This window comes from Ovis aries, chromosome 4 (assembly GCF_016772045.2).
Source record: "Ovis aries strain OAR_USU_Benz2616 breed Rambouillet chromosome 4, ARS-UI_Ramb_v3.0, whole genome shotgun sequence".
Lineage (NCBI taxonomy): Eukaryota > Metazoa > Chordata > Mammalia > Artiodactyla > Bovidae > Ovis > Ovis aries.
In genome coordinates, this window is record NC_056057.1 from 65,944,044 (window position 1) to 65,963,361 (window position 19,318).

General features: G+C 42.6%; 1 protein-coding gene across 11 annotated transcripts in view; it reads left to right on the forward strand.

The window, feature by feature from the left end:
- The window catches only part of PDE1C (phosphodiesterase 1C), a 531,506-nt gene that overhangs the window by 211,955 nt on the left and 300,233 nt on the right, over positions 1-19,318 (forward strand). For 5 of the 11 annotated variants that reach the window (XM_042249220.1, XM_015095313.3, XM_042249222.1 and 2 more), the window contains exon 3: positions 15,399-15,425. The exons of the other annotated variants lie outside the window; for them this stretch is intronic. In XM_042249220.1, coding sequence (XP_042105154.1) covers positions 15,399-15,425 — 27 coding nt within the window. The remainder of the gene's footprint in view (positions 1-15,398; positions 15,426-19,318) is intronic. 11 annotated transcript variants of the gene reach the window in all.

A 19,318-nucleotide genomic window follows, 5' to 3' on the forward strand; every position in this document is an offset into this window, starting at 1 on the left:
GCAGTAGAGTCCTCCACTGAGATTCTCTATTGGCCAAGGGAGGGTGCTGCTTTGCCTTTTCCTGGGTTCTCCTGGTGGTTGCTGCTGGGTTCACTTCTTACTGCATGGAGAGGACATTTCAATGACCAGAGATAGGCCAGCACTTACAGAGAAGCAGAGGGGAGAAGGAGTGAAAATCCCGGGGTCCCACATTTCCCCATTCCTACAGTTGTTTATCTGGTTCAGTCTGCTGTCCCAGCTACATGAATCCATCATGCTCTGTTCCTGCTTAGGCTCCTTTGAGTTTGGGGTCTCTGAAAGTCTTCACTAAAATCCCACTAAAGTACAGAGAACTGAAGTGACTTTTCCAAACTATACATCAAAAGTAGGCCAGGGGGTAGGAGGGCATCCATAGGCAAAGATGCCTAGATCTTTAGTTTCATGTTTCTCATTTAATAAAACCTTCTCATTCTGTATTTTCTTTCTACTCATCTGACATTTTTTAAAAATAGGGTCATCAATGGTCAGGCAGCTGTTCAGAAGTTTAGTCACTTAACATTTACTGAGTGTCTATTATGTGCCAGTTACTTTGATAAACTCTGGATGTGCCAAAGTAGATAAGCTATAAGGCTATATAGCTAAAGAGATGAACACCTAGAAGTGTTGACTGTAGTTACAAAGGGATGTGCAGGGAGCTACTTCCTCCTGGGAGGGCCAGAGAAGGTGTGAGCAGTGAGCTGCAGACAATGTGAGCAGAGTCCTTGGAGTCACGAGGAAGAAATGCGCACAGATTTCTTTCATTCATGTTAGCCTTTTGCAGCAACATGAGGAAAACAGGGAGTCATCCAGTCAGTCCAGAATAAATGAGCTCAGAATTCCGAGCTGTTCTGACGGACCACTGGGGAAGCTGCGCCTACTTACTAGGAATACAGCCTGAGTCCAGTGCCGTTCCCTGTGCTCACCTTTTACTGGGAATCCCAAGGGAGAGAGTGCGTTTGGGTCTAGTTGCAGTCATTCAACATGGAGCTGTTGGACGGAAATCTCCCAGCTCACCTTGGAGGCAGTGGGCCCCCACATTGGTCCCTGGTCCATCAGCTGTCCAAGAAACAGGGTTACCTTTCCTGTGTAAGACCTTAGATATTTTTCTTTAAAAGGTAACTGTGAAGTACCCTCTGGCAGCTCATCGAGTACAATATTGAGGGATAGATAAAGCTAGTAAGTGGAGGTAACAGTGTGCCAAGGTTCAGAGGGATGGGAGGAGGGAGAGATAAAGTTGGAAAGGAAAGCAGGGGCCAGGCAGTGATACATGGAATTTTTTAAAAAATTTATTTTTGGTTTATTCAAAACTCTACATGCTCATAGTTTAAGGAGGCAGGTACTTGAATACGTTGTGTGTGTGTGTGCGCTTGTGTGAGCGAAGTTGTTTCAGTCATGTCCGACTCTTTGCGACCTTATAGACTGTAGCCCTCCAGGCTACTTTGTCTATGGGATTCTCTAGGCAAGAATACGTGAATGGTTTGTCATTTGAGCACATTATACACACATACAAATGTATTCTGGGCACTCTCCATTCATCTTTCAGGGAATCTTTTTTTGGGATGCATGTAATTTCAAGGGCTTTACATTTTATTCCTTGAGTTCTAAGGCAGTGTTAAAAGACTTTAAGCTAGAGAGTAACAAAAGGAGATTTTAATCTTAAGATGATATTCTGGAAGAAGTCTGGAGGACAGGTTGGAGAAGAGACTTGAGGCCTGGAGATGAGTTGGAGAAGATTCTTCAGTGATGGTAGTACCACCAAGGAGGAATGAATAGGAGGCACATTTGACATTAGAAAGGAGCAGAGAGAGGGAGGGAGAGAGAGAGAGAGAGAAGTTGTCTTCCAAGTTTGTTTTGCCTCAGATGTCTTAGTGAGTTTGGTGTCTTTGCCTTGTTAGAGACCACAGAGAGAAGTGTGGACTTGGATGCACAGAATGATAAATTTGGGTTTAGATGTGGTGAACTGGAGCATATCTTGGACCACATTTGGAAGGTCCAAGCAGCTGTTAGTAATAACAGCCTAAAAAACATGGAGAGACCTTTGGCCTGGAGCCTAAGGTCTGAGAGTCATAGTTGTGAGTTAAAGCCTTGCAAAGAGATGAACAGGGAAGAGGGGTTTCATCTGAATCTCACTAATAAAGCAAATCCAAATGAATAATGTAAAAAATTGCTGTTTATTTCCCACAGATTACATATTTTAGGGTATTAATTGGGCCTTCCACTCTCCCATTTAATTGCAAATGTCAGAAAGTTCAGCATATTTTTTATTGGATTGCTATTATATATTGGATATTAGGAGCTTCAGAAGAGATTATGAAAATATTAGAAAAAAAAGCCCTGCTTTTGGGAAACTTATAGTCTAGTTAAGGAGACAATTCTTTATAGAGGTGAAAAGTTAAAAAAAGACAAAGTGTGGACAAAAATATTTAATTGCTGGATAAATGACATTGACACAATGTCCTAGGATTTAGAGAAGGAAGACATTTATGTTTGAGGGACTGTTTTTGAATCTTTTCTTCTCCTAATAAAGATGGATTGTCTCCCTGAATTATGTTCTTAATATATATGGAAGGGGAGAAAGAGGTGAATATCAAAAAGGGTTAAGTAGATTCTTAAATTTAGAATGAAAATTTCTATACTTGAATACTAATACAGTATATTATTAGTACATCGTCACTTGCTTGTCATAATTTGGTTGTGCTAACTTACTAGCTAATTGCGCTTCCCTGGTGGCTCAGACTGTAAAGAATCTGCCTTCAACGCAGGAGACCTAGGTTCAATCCCTGGGTTGGAAGATCCCCTGGAGAAGGGCATGGCAACCCACGCCAGTATTCCTGCCTGGAGAATCCCCAAGGACAGAGGAGTCTGGTGGGCTACAGTCCATGGGGTCACAAAGAGTCAGACACAACTGAGCAACGAAGCATAGCACTAGCTAATTACAACTCAGTATTTTGCAACCAAGTGTTTATTATTTTGATGGCTCTACAGCCTCTGTCTTTTGAGAAGTAGCCCTAAGCAGAGAGATTTCTTCATTTCTAGCTCCGTTTTCTGTCTTCAATTTTCTTTGGTTCATTTTCCTTGGTTCCAGTTTCCTCTTATGGAGGGAGAGTGCTCACATGACCCACCTCATACCTTTTGGAGGGACAGCTAAGAAAAATAATGATTAATTGTGAGGCACATTTATATAGCTTTGCTTAAGACCCCTTGTATTGACTGGTAGTGTCATGTCCATCACAAGATGGGTTTGCAGCAAAGACAGAAACCTGGGGGCTAGGTGGGGTCGTTTCTGCTATTTTAAAGGCAGAAAGAGACCATGACATAAGAAACCAAATGGAATGAGGCTCTTGTCTCGGACCTTGTGGGGACTGCTGGGCGTGAGCCAGGCAGGGAGACTAGGAGCTTGGAGCCTGCCCGCTGCAGAAGGGTCTGGTGGAGCTTGGCTGGGTGGATGGAGCTCCCTACACCTTGCAGGAGGCCATCCTGTTGTATAGGCTTGTCCAGTGGGTGCAGCCTGTGCTGCTGCTCCCAAGGTGTCTTGTGGCACACACACCGGGCCTCTGACTCTTGGAGCACCCATAGTTCTGCGATAGTGCTCACCCTTCACGTGACCTCTGCCTCATTCATGGCCTTTTATCCTGACAGCTCTTTTCCTGCTAATTTGTTTCAGTCATATCCGACTCTCTGTGACCCCATGGTCTATAGCCTGTCAGGCTCCTCTACTGTAAGACGTCTTCATGAAATTTTCCAGGCAAGAATATTGGAGCGAGTTGCCATTTCCTACTGCAGATCTTCCTGATCTAGGGATCGAATCTGTGTCTCTTATGTCTCCTGCGTTGGCAGGTGGGTTCTTTACCATTAGCACCACCTGGGAAGCCATCCAAACGTGGTCCTCCCACCATTCTTTTCCACTCCCTTCCAAAGGCCTATTGCAGGGACCCAGTATTCAGTCTTCAATTAAAATATAGCTTTCCTTTCCCTTGAGGCCACTAGCAGCATGAAAATCAACTTGAGGATGTATTTTGGCTGAAAGTCACTATTGGACATCCAAAGAACATTAAATACTATTTATCCAGATTCCAAACACTTGAAATTCTTAAATAACCAAGACTTTTCCTATACTTTAGAGACACTGAATAAATCCAGCAGTGGAATATTAGTCTACTAATATTAAAACTACTCCCCAGTGTGTTTTAGTAGTTCAGATTCAGATTAATACCCCCCCCCCTTTTTTTCTCTACTTCTCTGATTCTTGTCTGAGGATGGCTCTAAGAGGTCTTCAGTTCAGTTCAGTTCAGTCGCTCAGTCGTGTCTAACTCTTTGCGACCCCACGAATCACAGCACACCAGGCCTCCCTGTTCATCACCAACTCCTGGAGTTCACTCAAACTCATGACCATCGAGTCGGTGATGCCATCCAGCCATCTCATTCTCTGTCGTCCCCTTCTCCTCCTGCCCCCAATCCCTCCCAGCATCAGAGTCTTTTCCAATGAGTCAACTCTTTGCATGAGTTGGCCAAAGTACTGGAGTTTCAGCTTCAGTATCATTCCTTCCAAAGAACACCCAGGGCTGATCTCCTTTAGAATGGACTGGTTGGATCTCCTTGCAGTCCAAGGGACTCTCAAGAGTCTTCTCCAATACCACAGTTCAAAAGCATCAATTCTTTGGCACTCAGCTTTCTTCACAGTCCTTTGTTGGCAAAGTAATGTCTCTGCTTTTTAATATGCTAAGAGGTCTTACAAGTCTTTAAATTACCCCCCTCAATATTTTATATTTACTATATTATTCTAGGTTGTTACTATTCTAGGTTGGAGAAGGAAATGGCAACCCACTCCAGTATCCTTTCCTGGAGAATCCCATGGATGGAGGAGCCTGGTAGGCTACAGTCCACGGGGTCGCAAAGAGTCGGACACTACTGAGCGACTTTTTACTTTTACTTACTATACTATTCTAGGTTGTTACTTGGAGCCTGGTCTGTTACTATGAGAAACTATAAACATTTTCATGAATAGCATCCTTTGTGGCTGATTTGTGAAATATAAGGGTGAATTATTGTAAATCCGGGCTTCCCAGGGAGTGTAGTGGTAAAGAATCTGCCTGCTAATGCAGGAGACACAGGTTCGATTCCTGGGTCAGGAAGATGCCCTGGATTAGGAAATGGCAACCTACTCCAATATTCTCGCCTGGAAAATTCCATGAACTGAGGAGCCTGGCGGGCTATATGCCGTGGGGTTGCAGATTGTTAGACATGACTGAGCAACTAAGCACATGTAGCACATTGTAAATCACGCCTTATAAATGCTTAGAACTGCCATTCTGCCTATGAAACCACTGAGTGAAATTAGTCATGGTTAGAAAAATGAAAGAATTGTTCAAAGCACTTGTTTCTGGGAGTTTGGACAGATTCAGTGAAGGTAACTGTAGCTGAGGAGAATTTAGTTTGAATGCTCAACCTATTCATTCAGTTGACTGTGGAGCTCTGAATGGGCTCTAGGAGTGCATCTGCTAGGTGAGTGGGTTTTTTTCCCCCTGTAATTTGAGCATTGACCTTACTTTTGCCATATTTAAATTGCTGAAATTTACGGAGTGTATGTCCAGACAGCAGCCTACTCTAGATGATTCTGTTGTGAGAGATTTTAGAGGAAACAAGAAGGACTTCTGCTTTCAAGGAGCTGTTGGATTGACTTAACATTCACCTGAAATTATAAGTGACCAACAGCTGCTTTCTGCCGGGAGCAGGTTATGATAACAAGTTGGGAGGAAGACGGAGGAGTGCTACGGAAGTAGATAGGAAAGGCTTAAAAAACATTAGACTGCCCTCTGAAGTTAAACTTGGCAGAAGATACATTTTTGTTCTGGCTAAATCTACATGGGAAAAATAGAGTAGAAAATTCAAGCATCTCTCTGGATAATTCAATTAAAAACCCACCCCTCCTCTGGTTTCAGGAATATATCTGCAGAGTGAGATTTTGTCTCAATCCTTTGGATTTATCTCCCTTCTGGCAGTGTTGTCACAGATACTAAGAAATATTTTTGTTTTCAGCTTTCTCATTGATGTTTATCTAAGCAGGAGCCAGGCTTCCAGGAAGGAGGTCACAAAAATCTCTCCCGTTCCCACCCACACAGTTTTACTGTACTTAGAACACTGTAAGTGTAAGTAAATATGTGAATGGAGGGATAGATCACTTATGCAAAAAAGTACTGTTTGGACTTCTACAAGTGTGGCATTTACTTTCTGTTTTCTTTTTCTAACAGCCTTTCTATATTTTTTCACTGGTGCCACTGATGGGCTCACTGCCCAGCTGTAAGCAGTGGATATTAAGCTAGAGGGAAACAGTGCTTGATCTGCTCACAAATAATGCTTTTCACAGGAAGGTTTCAGCTTTCTTTTGGGAGGGGTCATATTTTAGGGCCTGTTAGACAGTAATCTGAGTGCTGGAATTTTTAACCCAGGCCCAGGAGAGAAGCAGGCATGACCAGGAGATTTGGATATTTGTGTCTGAACAGCTGTCTGCAGGCAAATGATGGGGCTGGGGACGGGGGGCGATGAAGACACAGGCCTGTGAGAATGTGGGCGCCTTGGGGACTGCGTGGAGTGACTGTGAGTTGTTGCTGGTACAGATGGGACTTCCTGTGTGTGTGTGTGTGTATGTGTGGGTGTGGGTGTGGGGGTGTGTGTGTGTGCGTGCATGCTCAGTGGCTTCAGCTGTCTTTGACTCTTTACGACCCCATGGACTGCAGCCCTCCAGGCTCCTCTCTCCATGGGACTTTCCTGGCAAGAATACTGGAGTGGGTTGCCATGCCCTCCTCCAGGGGATCTTCCCAGGGATCAAAGCTGTGTCTCCTTTGTTTCCTGTGCTGCAGGTGAATTCTTGACCACTGAGGCACTGGGGGTCGTGTAGTTTGAACTAAATCTTCTCTTTAGAGATTTCTCTTTTTGCCACAACCAAGCCAGCACTAGACAGAAACACATTTGCTCCCAGAAATGAGTTAAACATTGAATATCTTATGCACGGCTCTGTTTCAGATGAGGATGCTCTCAGTTTTCTGATTCACCATCCTCAACCCCACACCACTCTCTCGAAGGTTTCCTTCACTTGACTTTGATCGCATCAGTAGTTTAAACATACTGGAATTCTATACTTTGGGAGTTGCTGTCCCCAAACATGATCTTAATTTTCTAAGAGCCCTAAATGAAAGAGTATGAATCTATAGGAGAATTTTCCCCAGTAGACAATCTGGCAGAAAAATTCTTTAGAAAATTGAAGCAGAAACAAATCTTTCCTAATTGTTGGGTTATTCCAGGTGAAAGTGAGTTTATGTCATTTCATTATTTTTGGTTCTGCCTTGGATCTTTGGCAGAGTAGGAAAAGAGAATCGTTGCCCACATGGTTTTTCATTCTGTAGCTTATCAGTTAAATATTTGAGCGAGTAAGAGAAGAAAAACTCACTTTCTCTAGTATCTTTTTCTCCTTCTCCCCTCAAATAGTCTGCTTGAATGTGCCAGGAGATTGCTATATATATATGTATGTATGTATATATATATATATATATATATATGTATATATACATATATTCCCCCCCCATTGGTATTTACTTGTTAAAAATATGGGAGGACTTCGTTGGTGGTCCAGTGGTTAGGATTCTGTGCTTCCACCGCAGGGGGTGGGAGTTCAATCCCTGGTTGGGGAACTAAGGTCCCATGTGCTGAGTGGTGTGGCCATAAATAAATAAATAAAATTTTACAAAGTAATAAAGCAACAAGGAAGATCAAAATAAACTTACATTAAAAAATTAAAAATGGGAAAATCCATTAAGCAATTAATATATATAGCTTTGCAAATCTAGGTTTTAACATGGGTATCATGGAATATGAAATCACTGGTAGAAATGTGAAGAAATGTATGAGGGCCTTCCATTTTCAGCAACATCTAAAGTAGTCTGTACAAATGGTTTAAGACAGATTCAGTGGAATTTTCTGGGGATATTCAGTTCTGTTCAGTCTGTACCCCATATGCCACTAAAAAACAAAACCAGAGGATCAGATGATCATTCAGGTCCTTGCTTATTTCACGGGCATTTGTGGCATTTTATCTCAGTCCACTTTCACATGAATGAGCCACATGTGACCTGAACTTGTGAGAATGTGTATTTAATTCCCTGAGTCTTGCTGTGTGCTTTTTTTTTTCTCTGACTCTGTCCCCCAATCTCCTCTCCCTTGAGGGAACTGAGGCCTGAGAACCAAAATTTCCAAAGCTGTCTGTGCATCAGTAGCAGTAGTGATCTCAGTAAGGAAGGATGGAAATGGAATCGGATGGGATCTGGAGCAGTATGAGTCATTATTGCCCAGAAACCCCAGAGAAGGTTTCGGGCAGAACTGGAATTCTCACCATGCACGTGGAGTTGTTGGGTACTCCATTTCCCAGACCAGAAAACCTTCTTGTGTTCAACTGGGAGGTATCTTGCTGTCAACCTGGAGCCTAAGCACAAGTTTTGGTTTTTCTAAGCCAGATTGTTTGGATATTAAGCCTATTTATAAACCTCATTATTGCAGTAACCATATGGCTCTTACTCAGAGATACTCACTTTAAAAAAGTGAGACTGCCAGGCACTTCATGATTTAACCTCAATGCTTAATTGGCTCTCACTCACCCAGGCGATCAGGAAGGATTCCCAGGTCCTCTGTTTGACTTTGAAGTGTGTGAAACTTACGTGTGGCTGTAGGTGTGTCCAGTATTTTGGAAACTCCTATCTACCAAAAAGCAAACAAAGCTCTTTAAAAGCATCCTCGCTCTCCCCACTCCGTTGTTTCTTGTTATTTCCTTGCTGAGTCTATTCCGCTCTTGGCTTTACTTTACTGTGTTTACTGTGGCTGGAACCACTCCTTAAGTTGGCCTAGTTTCATCCCTTCTCTCTCTGACTGGGGCCAAGAGAGGTAAAATGAAGTTCAAGGTCTAGAAGTTAAGGGTCTAGATGATACAATCATGGACAGCTTTAAGGAAACTTTTTAAATATTGGGGGTCAGTGCTCTTTGATTTTCGATGTTGCTGTTGCCTCGGTAGCCACTTGTCAGAATGTGCTTAGCTGGACGTAAAGGGACTGAAGGCTTCCAGGGGAGCTCATCACTTCCCCTGTTCTGTACACGTGCTTGTACACATAACATGTACACACTATTTGATACTTCTTAGGCAATCCACAGTTCCATAGCAACATTCCCGACTTAATCAAATATTGATTTTTCAGTGAAGACCAGGAGTCTTTTACTTTGCCTAGCAGGTGAATGGATATGGTCCATCATTGATTCTAGTTAATAGCATGATATTTCTGTGCTTAGTTGTAACTTCTAGAGGATGCTTAGGGAGTGTGTAAGCAACTCACTGGGCTTTAGCCTTTAGGGAAATATCAATAAAAAGGGTTTTTTCTTAAAAGATAATTTTAGATATTTCTAAGGATTATCATAGTGTCTAGTTCCTAAATACCTAGCTTTTTTCCTTTTTTTTTTTTCTTTCCCTTTCTTTCTGAGCAATAATCCAGCTTTGACATTAGAGGAAAGCGTGTGGTTCTGCTAGGCTAACAGGGACCACTGCTGGATGGGTGTCAGAGTGAAGAGCCTGCAGGCTCCCATAGGCATGGGCGAACAGAGAGAGCTGGACAGGGATTTAGTTCCTTCTGCCCTTAGTAGGACTGAGATCAGCACTTGCTTTCTTTGTGGCCCAGGTGTTCTAAAACGTGGAGAATTGGGTATTCAGTTTTTCTACTTTAGAAACAATCTTAAACTTTTTTTTACTTAAAATTTTCTAATCAGTGAAAGACTTTTCTTTTTGCAAACAAAATTTGGAAACCTATGAAATTATATCATTCTTAGTTATGTGATATTGTTATTCTAAATACAGCAGCTGACTTGCACTTGAACCTTTACCGGATGCCTGGCACTGTGCTCAGTGTTTTACATCCACTGCTACATTCATCTCTCACATCAGCCTGTGAAGTGCACGTTACTGTAGCCCAGATCTAACAGATAAGGAGACTGGTGGTTGTGAAAGTGATGTAAGTTGCCAAAGGTCACATAGCTTATTAGACAGTAAGTCGGAGAAGGGGTTTAGCTTAGGTAAGTGCTCTCAAGCACTATGCCATAATGCCTCTCCTTAAACAAATGAGTAAACAAACAACCAATGCCATGTATGTGTGCATGTGAGTAAGGCAGAGTACATTCCAGGGAACAGAGCTTGCAAAGTGGTCCAGATTTTCATGGATGCAGTTTCCTCAGTCTGGCCTCATGAAGATGTCCTGCCTTTTGCCTCGGTGTAGGGCTGTGCTCTCTCCATCCCCTACTCTGTCCAGATTCCAGAGCACAGCAGCTTGGTCATTATCTATGGTCTGAATCAGCTTAGTCTAGCTACGTGAATCTTGGGACTTCTGATGTATTAATTTTTCAAAAATTATAAATTTAGAATAAGTTTGAGAAACCAAAACAAAACATTTAAAAACATTTCCTTTGTCTTTCAGGGGCAAATTCTGTTGAAGTTCTTAAAAACAAAAGGCCAAGAATAAACTAGTTTTTAATCCAGCTCATTTCCTGCATTTGGATGGAAAGAGCCCAGTACATTTCTATTGTTGGCTTTGTTTGTTTTTGTCTAGTGTCTAAGTTTCCTCCAGGCATCTTTTGACTTATTTGACTAATTTCCTCAGTTTTCTTGGAGGGTTTCAGAGTTTGCTTTCTGTCTCAATCGGTTCAGGATTCTGTATCCTTAGTCAAGTCACTTAAACTCTCTGATCCTCATTTCCATCAAGTATGTGTGTATGCCTAGTTGCTCTGTCATGTCCGACTCTTTGCGACACTTTGGACTGTAGCCCTTCAGTCTCCTGTCCCTGGGATTTCCCAGGCATGAATACTGGAGTCAGTTACCATTTCCTTCTCTAGGGGATCTTCCTGACCCAGGGATTGAACCTGCATCTCCAGTATCGCCTGCATTTCAGGCAGATTCTTTACCTGCTGAGCCATTGGGCATCCCTTCCATCAACTATAAAGTGACATTAACCTCCTAAGGTCTGTCGGAGGTCAAAGTGAGTTAATTTAGGTAACAGACAAGGAACAGAGGAGGTGTTCAACAATTGTGAGCATCCCACCACTGTCCTCTCCCAGGCTTTCTCTCATTGCATTTCTCCTGTGGGTAGAAAACCATGTCTGTGGTAGATGTCCTCACTGCTTATAGTGAATTATCACTGAACAGAAGAAAAATGAGTAGAAAGAAAGCATTTTGGTTAGTGTCTTGATAAATCCACTCATTCACACAGCAACAGTGTATTGAGCACTTGTCATTTGTTAAGCACCATGTTAGGCAAGAGAGAACCATTAGCAGATACTGGACAAGCCCTTGATCTTGCCATCACTGTAACAGATGAGCTCAGTCACCATGGAATACACAAAAGGGATGATTCCGTGTGGGAGGCCCTAGAAGGTTTTCAGGAGGAAGTGATATCTCAGCTGAAAGCATAGGACCCGGGCCTTACCATCTTGCTGAGTCAAGATGATCAGTGAGTAGGATCTTGAGTAGAGCAATTTCCAAAGATCTGTATTTTCTCCTGTGTGACCTTTCAGCTCCAGTGTAAGAGGACACTGTTTGGGTTGGGTCTCCTTTGATGAGGGAGCTGTCTGTCTAAATGGGACAAGATGGGAAGGGAGAACTTTAGAATGTGTGAGTTCAGGAATGCATTGACGAAGGTGGGGAGTGAGTGTCAGGGAGGTGAGTTGGACTGAAAATCAGATTTTTGGTCTCTCTTTTTTTGGGTCTACCAAAGGCACAACCCATATTTCGGTAGTTGTGGGTGACAGCTACAAATGATATATTTATTTTGCCAGCAGACATTTGTTGTGTGCCAACATGTGCTGGTTGATGTGCACACCCTTGGGATAGACACAGTGAGCCCTATGACAGGACCCCTAGGCTCAAGAAACTGAAAAAAGGGTCCTAAACCTTTTAGAATGGCCCTTACATGGCATGCCTGGTGCCAGGTAATTCAATACACTATGTTCTCTGAGCTCATTCCTCCCATTTTAGGGATGTGGAAGCTAAAGCTTACTCTAGTGTTGAGCTTGTCTGAGTCTCAGTTAGAGGAGGAGAACTTGGGTTTGGAACCAGGTTTATCACATTCCAGAGCCCTATCACCTTTCCACAGGGTGATGTAAGAGATGACCCCCCCTTCTCTCTGGTGTCCTCTTTTTTTAAATGTATACATTTTATTATTTTTCTTGATTAGCTTTGTTTTGAGCACTTTTTAGACCTAGAACCTGCTATCTGCTTTTGAATCTGGCTGAGCTGAGCTGGTTTGAGGCCACCAAGCATACCCTCCTCACCTGCTTGCCCCATGTTCTTACATATTTCTCCTTGTCAAACTCTGTCCTCCCAGCCCCAACCCCTGCCCCAGTCCATCAAAACTACCTCTCTGACAAAACTTCCTGAGCCACTTCTCAGTCTTGGTTGTTAGAACAAAGTAACACTTTTGGTAACATGTCTTAATTTCCTTTTTTAGAATTCAGATTCTTTCACAGAGTGGATCTTAGCAGGGTTATTATGAGGATTAGTAATATATGTTGGAGAAGACAATGGCACCCCACTCCAGTACTCTTGCCTGGAAAATCTCATGGATGGAGGAACCTGGAAGGCTGCAGTCCATGGGGTCGCTAAGAATTGGACAAGACTAAGTGACTTCACTTTCACTTTTCACTTTCATGCATTGGAGAAGGAAATGGCAACCCACTCCAGTGTTCCTGCCTGCTGCCTGGCAGCAGCAGCAGCAGCAGTGATATATGTTAAGTGTTTGCTACTAGTAGTTGCTGAAAATGGCAGCTTTTCTTATTTTTGTCCATTTTGATGCTCTCAGGGTTCTCAGTGGTGCTGGTATGTGGTCCTTGGCAGATGCTGGGAGAGTTCTGTGGAAGCCAGTAGCAAAGGTTGTCTTCTTCTGGCCTCTGAAGATGCCCTTTGTTGATAGAACTAGTTGAGTTTCTGGGTGGGAACCAGGGGCATCCATCTGGTCTGATTGCCCCCTTACCTTTGGTCCTTGCACACTTTCAGTGGGTTATTTTCCAGGCTTGCCAAACACTCCTTATCTCAGTTTGTTAGACAGCAGTTCTAACGAGGTTCCAGGGCATGGGTCACACCCATGGGTCACTGTGCTCTGTGCCTGTAGATGAAACCTCTGCCCTTGTTACTGCCTGGTGAGTGTGAGTGTCACTGCTGGAGAGGGGTGTCTAGGATGGTCAGTGCACATCCACCACAGTTTTTGGAAGGAGTGCAAAACATTGTTTTAAGCAATGGGATACAGTGGCTGCTGCTGTTGCTGCTAAATCGCTTCAGTTGTGTCCAACTCTGTGTGACCCCATAGACGGCAGCCCACCAGGCTCCCCCATCCCTGGGATTCTCCAGAACACTGGAGTGGGTTGCCATTTCCCTCTCCAATGCATGAAAGTGAAAAGTGAAAGTGAAGTTGCTCAGTTGTGTCCGACTCCCAGCGACCCCATGGACTGCAGCCCACCAGGCTCCTCCATCCATGGGATTTTCTAGGCAGGAGTACTAGAGTGGGGTGCCATTTCCTTCTCCAGGGATACAGTGGAGAGGCATATAAAAAACCTGCCTTTGGGGAGCTGAAATTTAGGTGGGTGATCTTTATTTCTTACTGTAAGGTCTTGAGAGAGGTGCTCTGATTATTCCCGTTTTACAGATGAAGAAACTGAAGCTCAGAGGGGTCAAATATATGGTCCAACACTGTAGAGCTGAGTGTCACAGCCAAGATCGGAATACAGGTAGTTTACTGTATACCCCAAGCCCTAACTCATTAGGTCATCTGTTGGTTAACCTTCTTTCGTACCTATACATTATAATTCAAACATGTAAATATTTCTGTGTGTTCATCCTAAAGATATGTATATCTGTATATGTGACTATGTGTATATAGGTATGTGAATATTTTGTACATTTTTTTTTCTAATTGCAACCTCATTTAATGCTCATTGAAAATAGAAGTGCTCATTTAAATAGAAAATATAGAAAATTAATGCAAGTAAAAATAAAAGTAGTGATTCACTCACCTACTACCCTGGGCTCATGCTTATTACTCTGGTGTGTTTTCTTTGTACATATCAGGTCAAGATCACACTATGGGTTTGGTGCCATACATGGCTTACTTCATTTAACATGTCACATTGTCATGTATGTTTTCATTTGAACAAAGTGTCATAGGTTGTAGGGATTCTGAATTTGACACGTCTGTGCCTTAAAAAAAAAAAAAAGCATGTGCAACTTACAGTTCTATTAGCAAATTAGTGGCTTGGCTTCCTGGTGCAGTGACTGTAATGGGAATGTTGATGTGGAACCAGGGACAACTGGGAAGCATTGCCCTTCCTGGAGATGCTCCTGGGAGGTGCATTTTCCTCTCTCACCACTTCTTTTCCTCTAATCCCCTCCAGTAAAGAGTCTTCTAAAACTCTTTTGAGGGTCTTTGAAATCTACAAAAGTTGACACAAACATGAAAAACATCAGGATACGTTGGAAAATAAGCTTTTATGGCCATTTCCTCCTTGAATGCCACAATGACCCAGGTAAGAGAGACAGGGCAGATGTAACTTTCCTCTGATAGATTGAGAAGCCCCATGCCCAAAAGATTTGCCCCTGGCTAAATGAGGAAAGTAAATAGGAGAGGTGGAGTAGACCTCCAGCCACTGTGCTTCCTGGGACTTGTTTTTCTGGGGACCGAGCTCACAGCTGAGCCAGTGAGTAGCAAGTTCCTGATGCTCCTCTCACGGCTTTTGCTTTTAGACATTCCCATTGACCCCTCCCTCATTCCTTCCTTCTGTGAAGACCTAATGTCTGATCTTATGGTCTAGCTGCATGATTACACATTTATATTTTAAAAGGCAAATCTTTAAAGAGACTTCATTACAAGCTGATGGGAATAATAGTAACAATAATGACAGTACAAATAGCTAGTTATTGACCACTTAATATGCCAGGTGTAAGACATGCTTTGCAAGCGTCTGCCCATTTATTCCTAAACAACCCCATGAACCTGCTGAAGGGCTGAGATTTGAACCTGGTTTTTGCTGTCTTTAAGGTCTGATCTCAACCAAGATGCTACAGTGCCCTCAGAGGGGAAAGGGCGGAACATCCTCTGGGGATGCTATGTGTAACTGTGAAGACTGTGGTTCTGTGCATTCAAGCACAACATTCTGTAACACAGAACTTTTAAGTGGGCTTTGAGATCCACCAGGCTCACAGAGAGAGCTTTCTACAGTGTTCACCCCTGTGTCCATCCCCACTGAAGCTTTTTCTCACCTACCACCTGCAGCAGACTCTCTTCTGATCTGTATTTATGCTTCTTTTCCCACAGGAGGAAATATAAGAAAACGTCCCAGAGGTAAGAGCGTTGCTCTGAGAAAGGAGAGCTGGTTGGTTGACTCCTCTGTGTCACAGTTCTTCACAAGTCAAGCTCATGATGGACATTCATTGTAATAAAGAGTCTTGGTTCCTTCTCAGTGAGTTGCCTGCTTTATCTTCTAGTTGCTGCTGTTGCTGTAATTAAAAACTGATTGCAGGCATTTGGTGTGGCACAGTAAGTGTATACCTTCAAATAAGAGTGGGTCCAGTTGCTTAAAAACTCATTACTGCTGAACTGTCCAGTGATTTTACTAAACCTTGACCAGAGTGGGGCTGAACTGAGGGCGAGTGTGTCACGGTTTATGGATGGGAGCACAGAAAGGTCTTCAAATGCATGTTCAGGTTTTGGATTCTCCTAGGCTGATTTGCTGACAAAATGCTATTGAGCTCACAACATAGATACAGATTCCTTTAAGGGCGGTCTTTTGATTTAACCATAAAGAGGGTAATTTAAAGTAAAATATCATCTGTCATCATCCTCCATTACTCTGTTTTATTGCGAAGAGTTTGGAAAGCACATTCCATAGAAATAGAGCCGCTTAGGTCTTTTGTTGGCCAAGCAATAGAAGCCTACGGCTCAGTCTAAAAGGCTAGTGTCTGCTTTTCATTAATTGACTTTGGTATTGTGACTTTAAACAGGTTACATGAGATAAAAAAATTACTGTTGCAATTAAAATCTTCCAGTAGGTTTCAACAATGGTACTTTCAGGGCTTCTTTGGTGGGTCAATGGTTAAGAATCCACTTGCCAGTGCAGGGGACATAGGTTTGATCCCTGGTCCTGGAAGATCTCACATGTTGCAGAGCAACTAAGCCCACGCACCATGACTGGAGAGTAGCCCCCACTTGCTGCAATTAGAGAAAGCCTGCATATGGCAATGAAGACCCAGTGCAGCCAAAAAAAGAAAATACATAAAAAGTTAAAAGTCTTTTAAAAATAGTGTTACCTTCAGGTGATGCCTTTGATAGGACCTTTGCTAGAGAGTCTCATCTCATAGTAGAGGCTACTATGTCCTATGGTTTCTAAATAAAGTCAGTAATCCAAAGTAGTGGTGTGATTATTTGATATGCAGTGAGGAGGTTCACACTCATTGAGAGAAAATGAACTAAAACTTTAAAGCTTCCTAGAGGGTTGCTGTACTTCTCTAAATATAGTAAGCTTATAAAGATGGCCAATAATTCTGTCTTGTTCAGATTCATCAGGCTCATAGTAGTGATTGCATTTGAACCACTAAGAATGGTGTAAATTAATCACTCAGATTAGAGGGCATAATAGTCATCAGTAGTAAAAGGTAATTTATCATTTTTACATGTAGTTAACTAGGGGTATAAGATGTTTCAGTGTTGCCTCAATTTTATTTTAAGGGGAGATAAATAGACAGGTAAGAGGGAGTTTTACAGGAGACCCGCTCAAACCTGTCAGGCTTCAAATTACTATGTCAACTTTTGAGGAAAGCATATTTTTGCATATCTCACATGAACACTGTTGCATTTTGATGTCAATGTAAAGAAAAGACTGATTTTAGCTTATTAGCTTTGTTGAAGTGAAGTGCAAATTAATGGAGGCGTGGTTTGAGCTCTTCTGTTTTTAATCACATGCTGTTGCTGCTGCTGCTAAGTCGCTTCAGTCGTGTCTGACTCTGTGCAACCCTGTAGACAGCAGCTCACCGGGCTCCCCCATCCTTGGGATTCTCCAGGCAAGAACACTGGAGTGGGTTGCCATTTCCTTCTCCAATGCATGAAAGTGAAAAGTGAAAGTGAAGTCGCTCAGTTGTGTCCGACCCTCAGTGACCCCATGGACTGCAGTCTTCCAGGCTCCTCTGTCCATGGGATTTTCCAGGCAAGAGTACTGGAGTGGGGTGCCGTTGCCTTCTCTGTTTTAATCATGTACCTGTCCTCATATGAAATAGATCCATGTCTGCTAATCTATCACCACTTATGGATTAGAACAAAGGTTTTACTTTGCTCATGATTTTGTAGGTCAGGAATTCAGGAAGGGCTTGTCTGGGTGTCTTGGATCTGATGCACCTGGTGTCATCCAGGGCTGCTGGGGATATAGGATCCACTTCCAAGATTGAGTCTTCATTTGCACAGGGGAGCTTTGGTGCTCCTCATTTCTTCTCTCTCTGCACATGGTTTTCATCCTCCAAAATGTCTCCATGAGCTTGAGCTTCTATGCAAGGTGATCTCAGGGGAGTTGAACTCTTAGCTGGCTTCTTAGGCCCTGTGTTCCAAGAGATAAAGAGTGGAAGATGCTGTCTCCCTGAAACTGGCTCAGTGTCACTTCTGCTGTATCTTATTGGTTAAGGCATTGCACAACCCATCCAGAGCTGAGAGAAGGGGACATAGATTATATCTCTTGATGAAAAGGTGTTAATGAATTTGAGGCCATTTTCATGTATCAAACCTTCAACCTTTTGCAGAATGATCTTGCTTGAGACCTTTTCCAGATATCTGTAAATTGGGAGTCTATGGATACCTAATTTGATGAATGGTACACAGTTTTAAACATATCTTGATACCCCTCTCTGATGCTGGTGTGTTTGAATATATGCTGTCTCTTGGTTGATTCATTTAGACTGGGAATAGCTGTGATTCCTTTTTCATGTTCATTTCAGTTCAGTTCAGTCACTCAGTCATGTCTGACTCTGCGACCCCATGACTATAGCATGCCAGACCTCCCTGTCCATCACCAACCCCTGGAGTTTACTCAAACTCATGTCCATTGAGTCAGTGATGCCTTCCAACCACCTCATCCTCTGTTGTCCCCTTCTCCTCCCACCTTCAATCTTTCCCAGCATAAGGGTCTTTTCAAATGAGTCAGTTCTTCCCATCAGGTGGCCAAAGTATTGGAGTCTCAGCTTCAACATCAGTCCTTCCAATGAATATTCAGGACTGATTTCCTTTAGGATGGACTGGATTTTTCATGTTAGGGACAGGCATACTAGTGTGGATTCAGCTGGTTAGTTGAATTCTAAATGTAGTTATTTGGCTTCAGTTAATAATGAATCAAGTAAAGTTGGTGGCTTCATGTAGGAAAATGAAATGGCTCAAATGTTACATTAAAAAGCTTTAAATCTTATAGGTTTGCTTTGAACAAGAGGGGAAAGACAGCCTAAGATACACAGATCATCTACCTTTGTTTAAAGTTTTCTTGCTAAGTTTAATTTCGTTTCACTCATGTATTTATTTACCTTCAAAAGCAATGATAAGAAAAAAAATCCACTAGCTTGCAAAGTCACCATTATCCAACTATAACCCAACTGAGGTAGACATCTTTCTTTACATTTTTCATAAAATGCTAGGCAGATCTTAGTAGCCCACAAGAAGGATATTTTGAGGATAGTGATTCTACTGAGTCTCACATTTAGTGTTAAGGAAAATGTATTCACCTCTTTCAAGAGCAGAATTTCAATCAAAAGGGTGGTGTTACAAGTACTCTTTACTGGGTTAGCAAGGGCACCTGTAGGTAGGAGGTAAACTTCTCCCTGCACGGAAAGCCTTATTGGATTGAGCTTTAAATCAACACAATTAAGGGAAACCATCCTTTGGCTTTATGAATGGGTCTTGTCCATGAAGGCCAATCATTTCAAGAGATTTGCTGAAGTGGTGAAATGGCAATTTGACAGCTAGAGAGGATGACACGGGGAGCCTGCTTCCCTGTGAGATTCTCGTCAGGTCGTTTTCAGCACAGCTACAGCTTCAGGGTGTCAGGTCTGGCTATGAGGAGTTTATATCTTTGAGAAAGCATGCCAGACCATGCATAAAGTAATCACATACTTAGAGATAATCTAATATTTCTGGGCTACTCCTAAATAAAAAAACTGTTACGAGGGATGATGTAGTAAGTTAAATCTATGTTAGAAGAGCTTCCA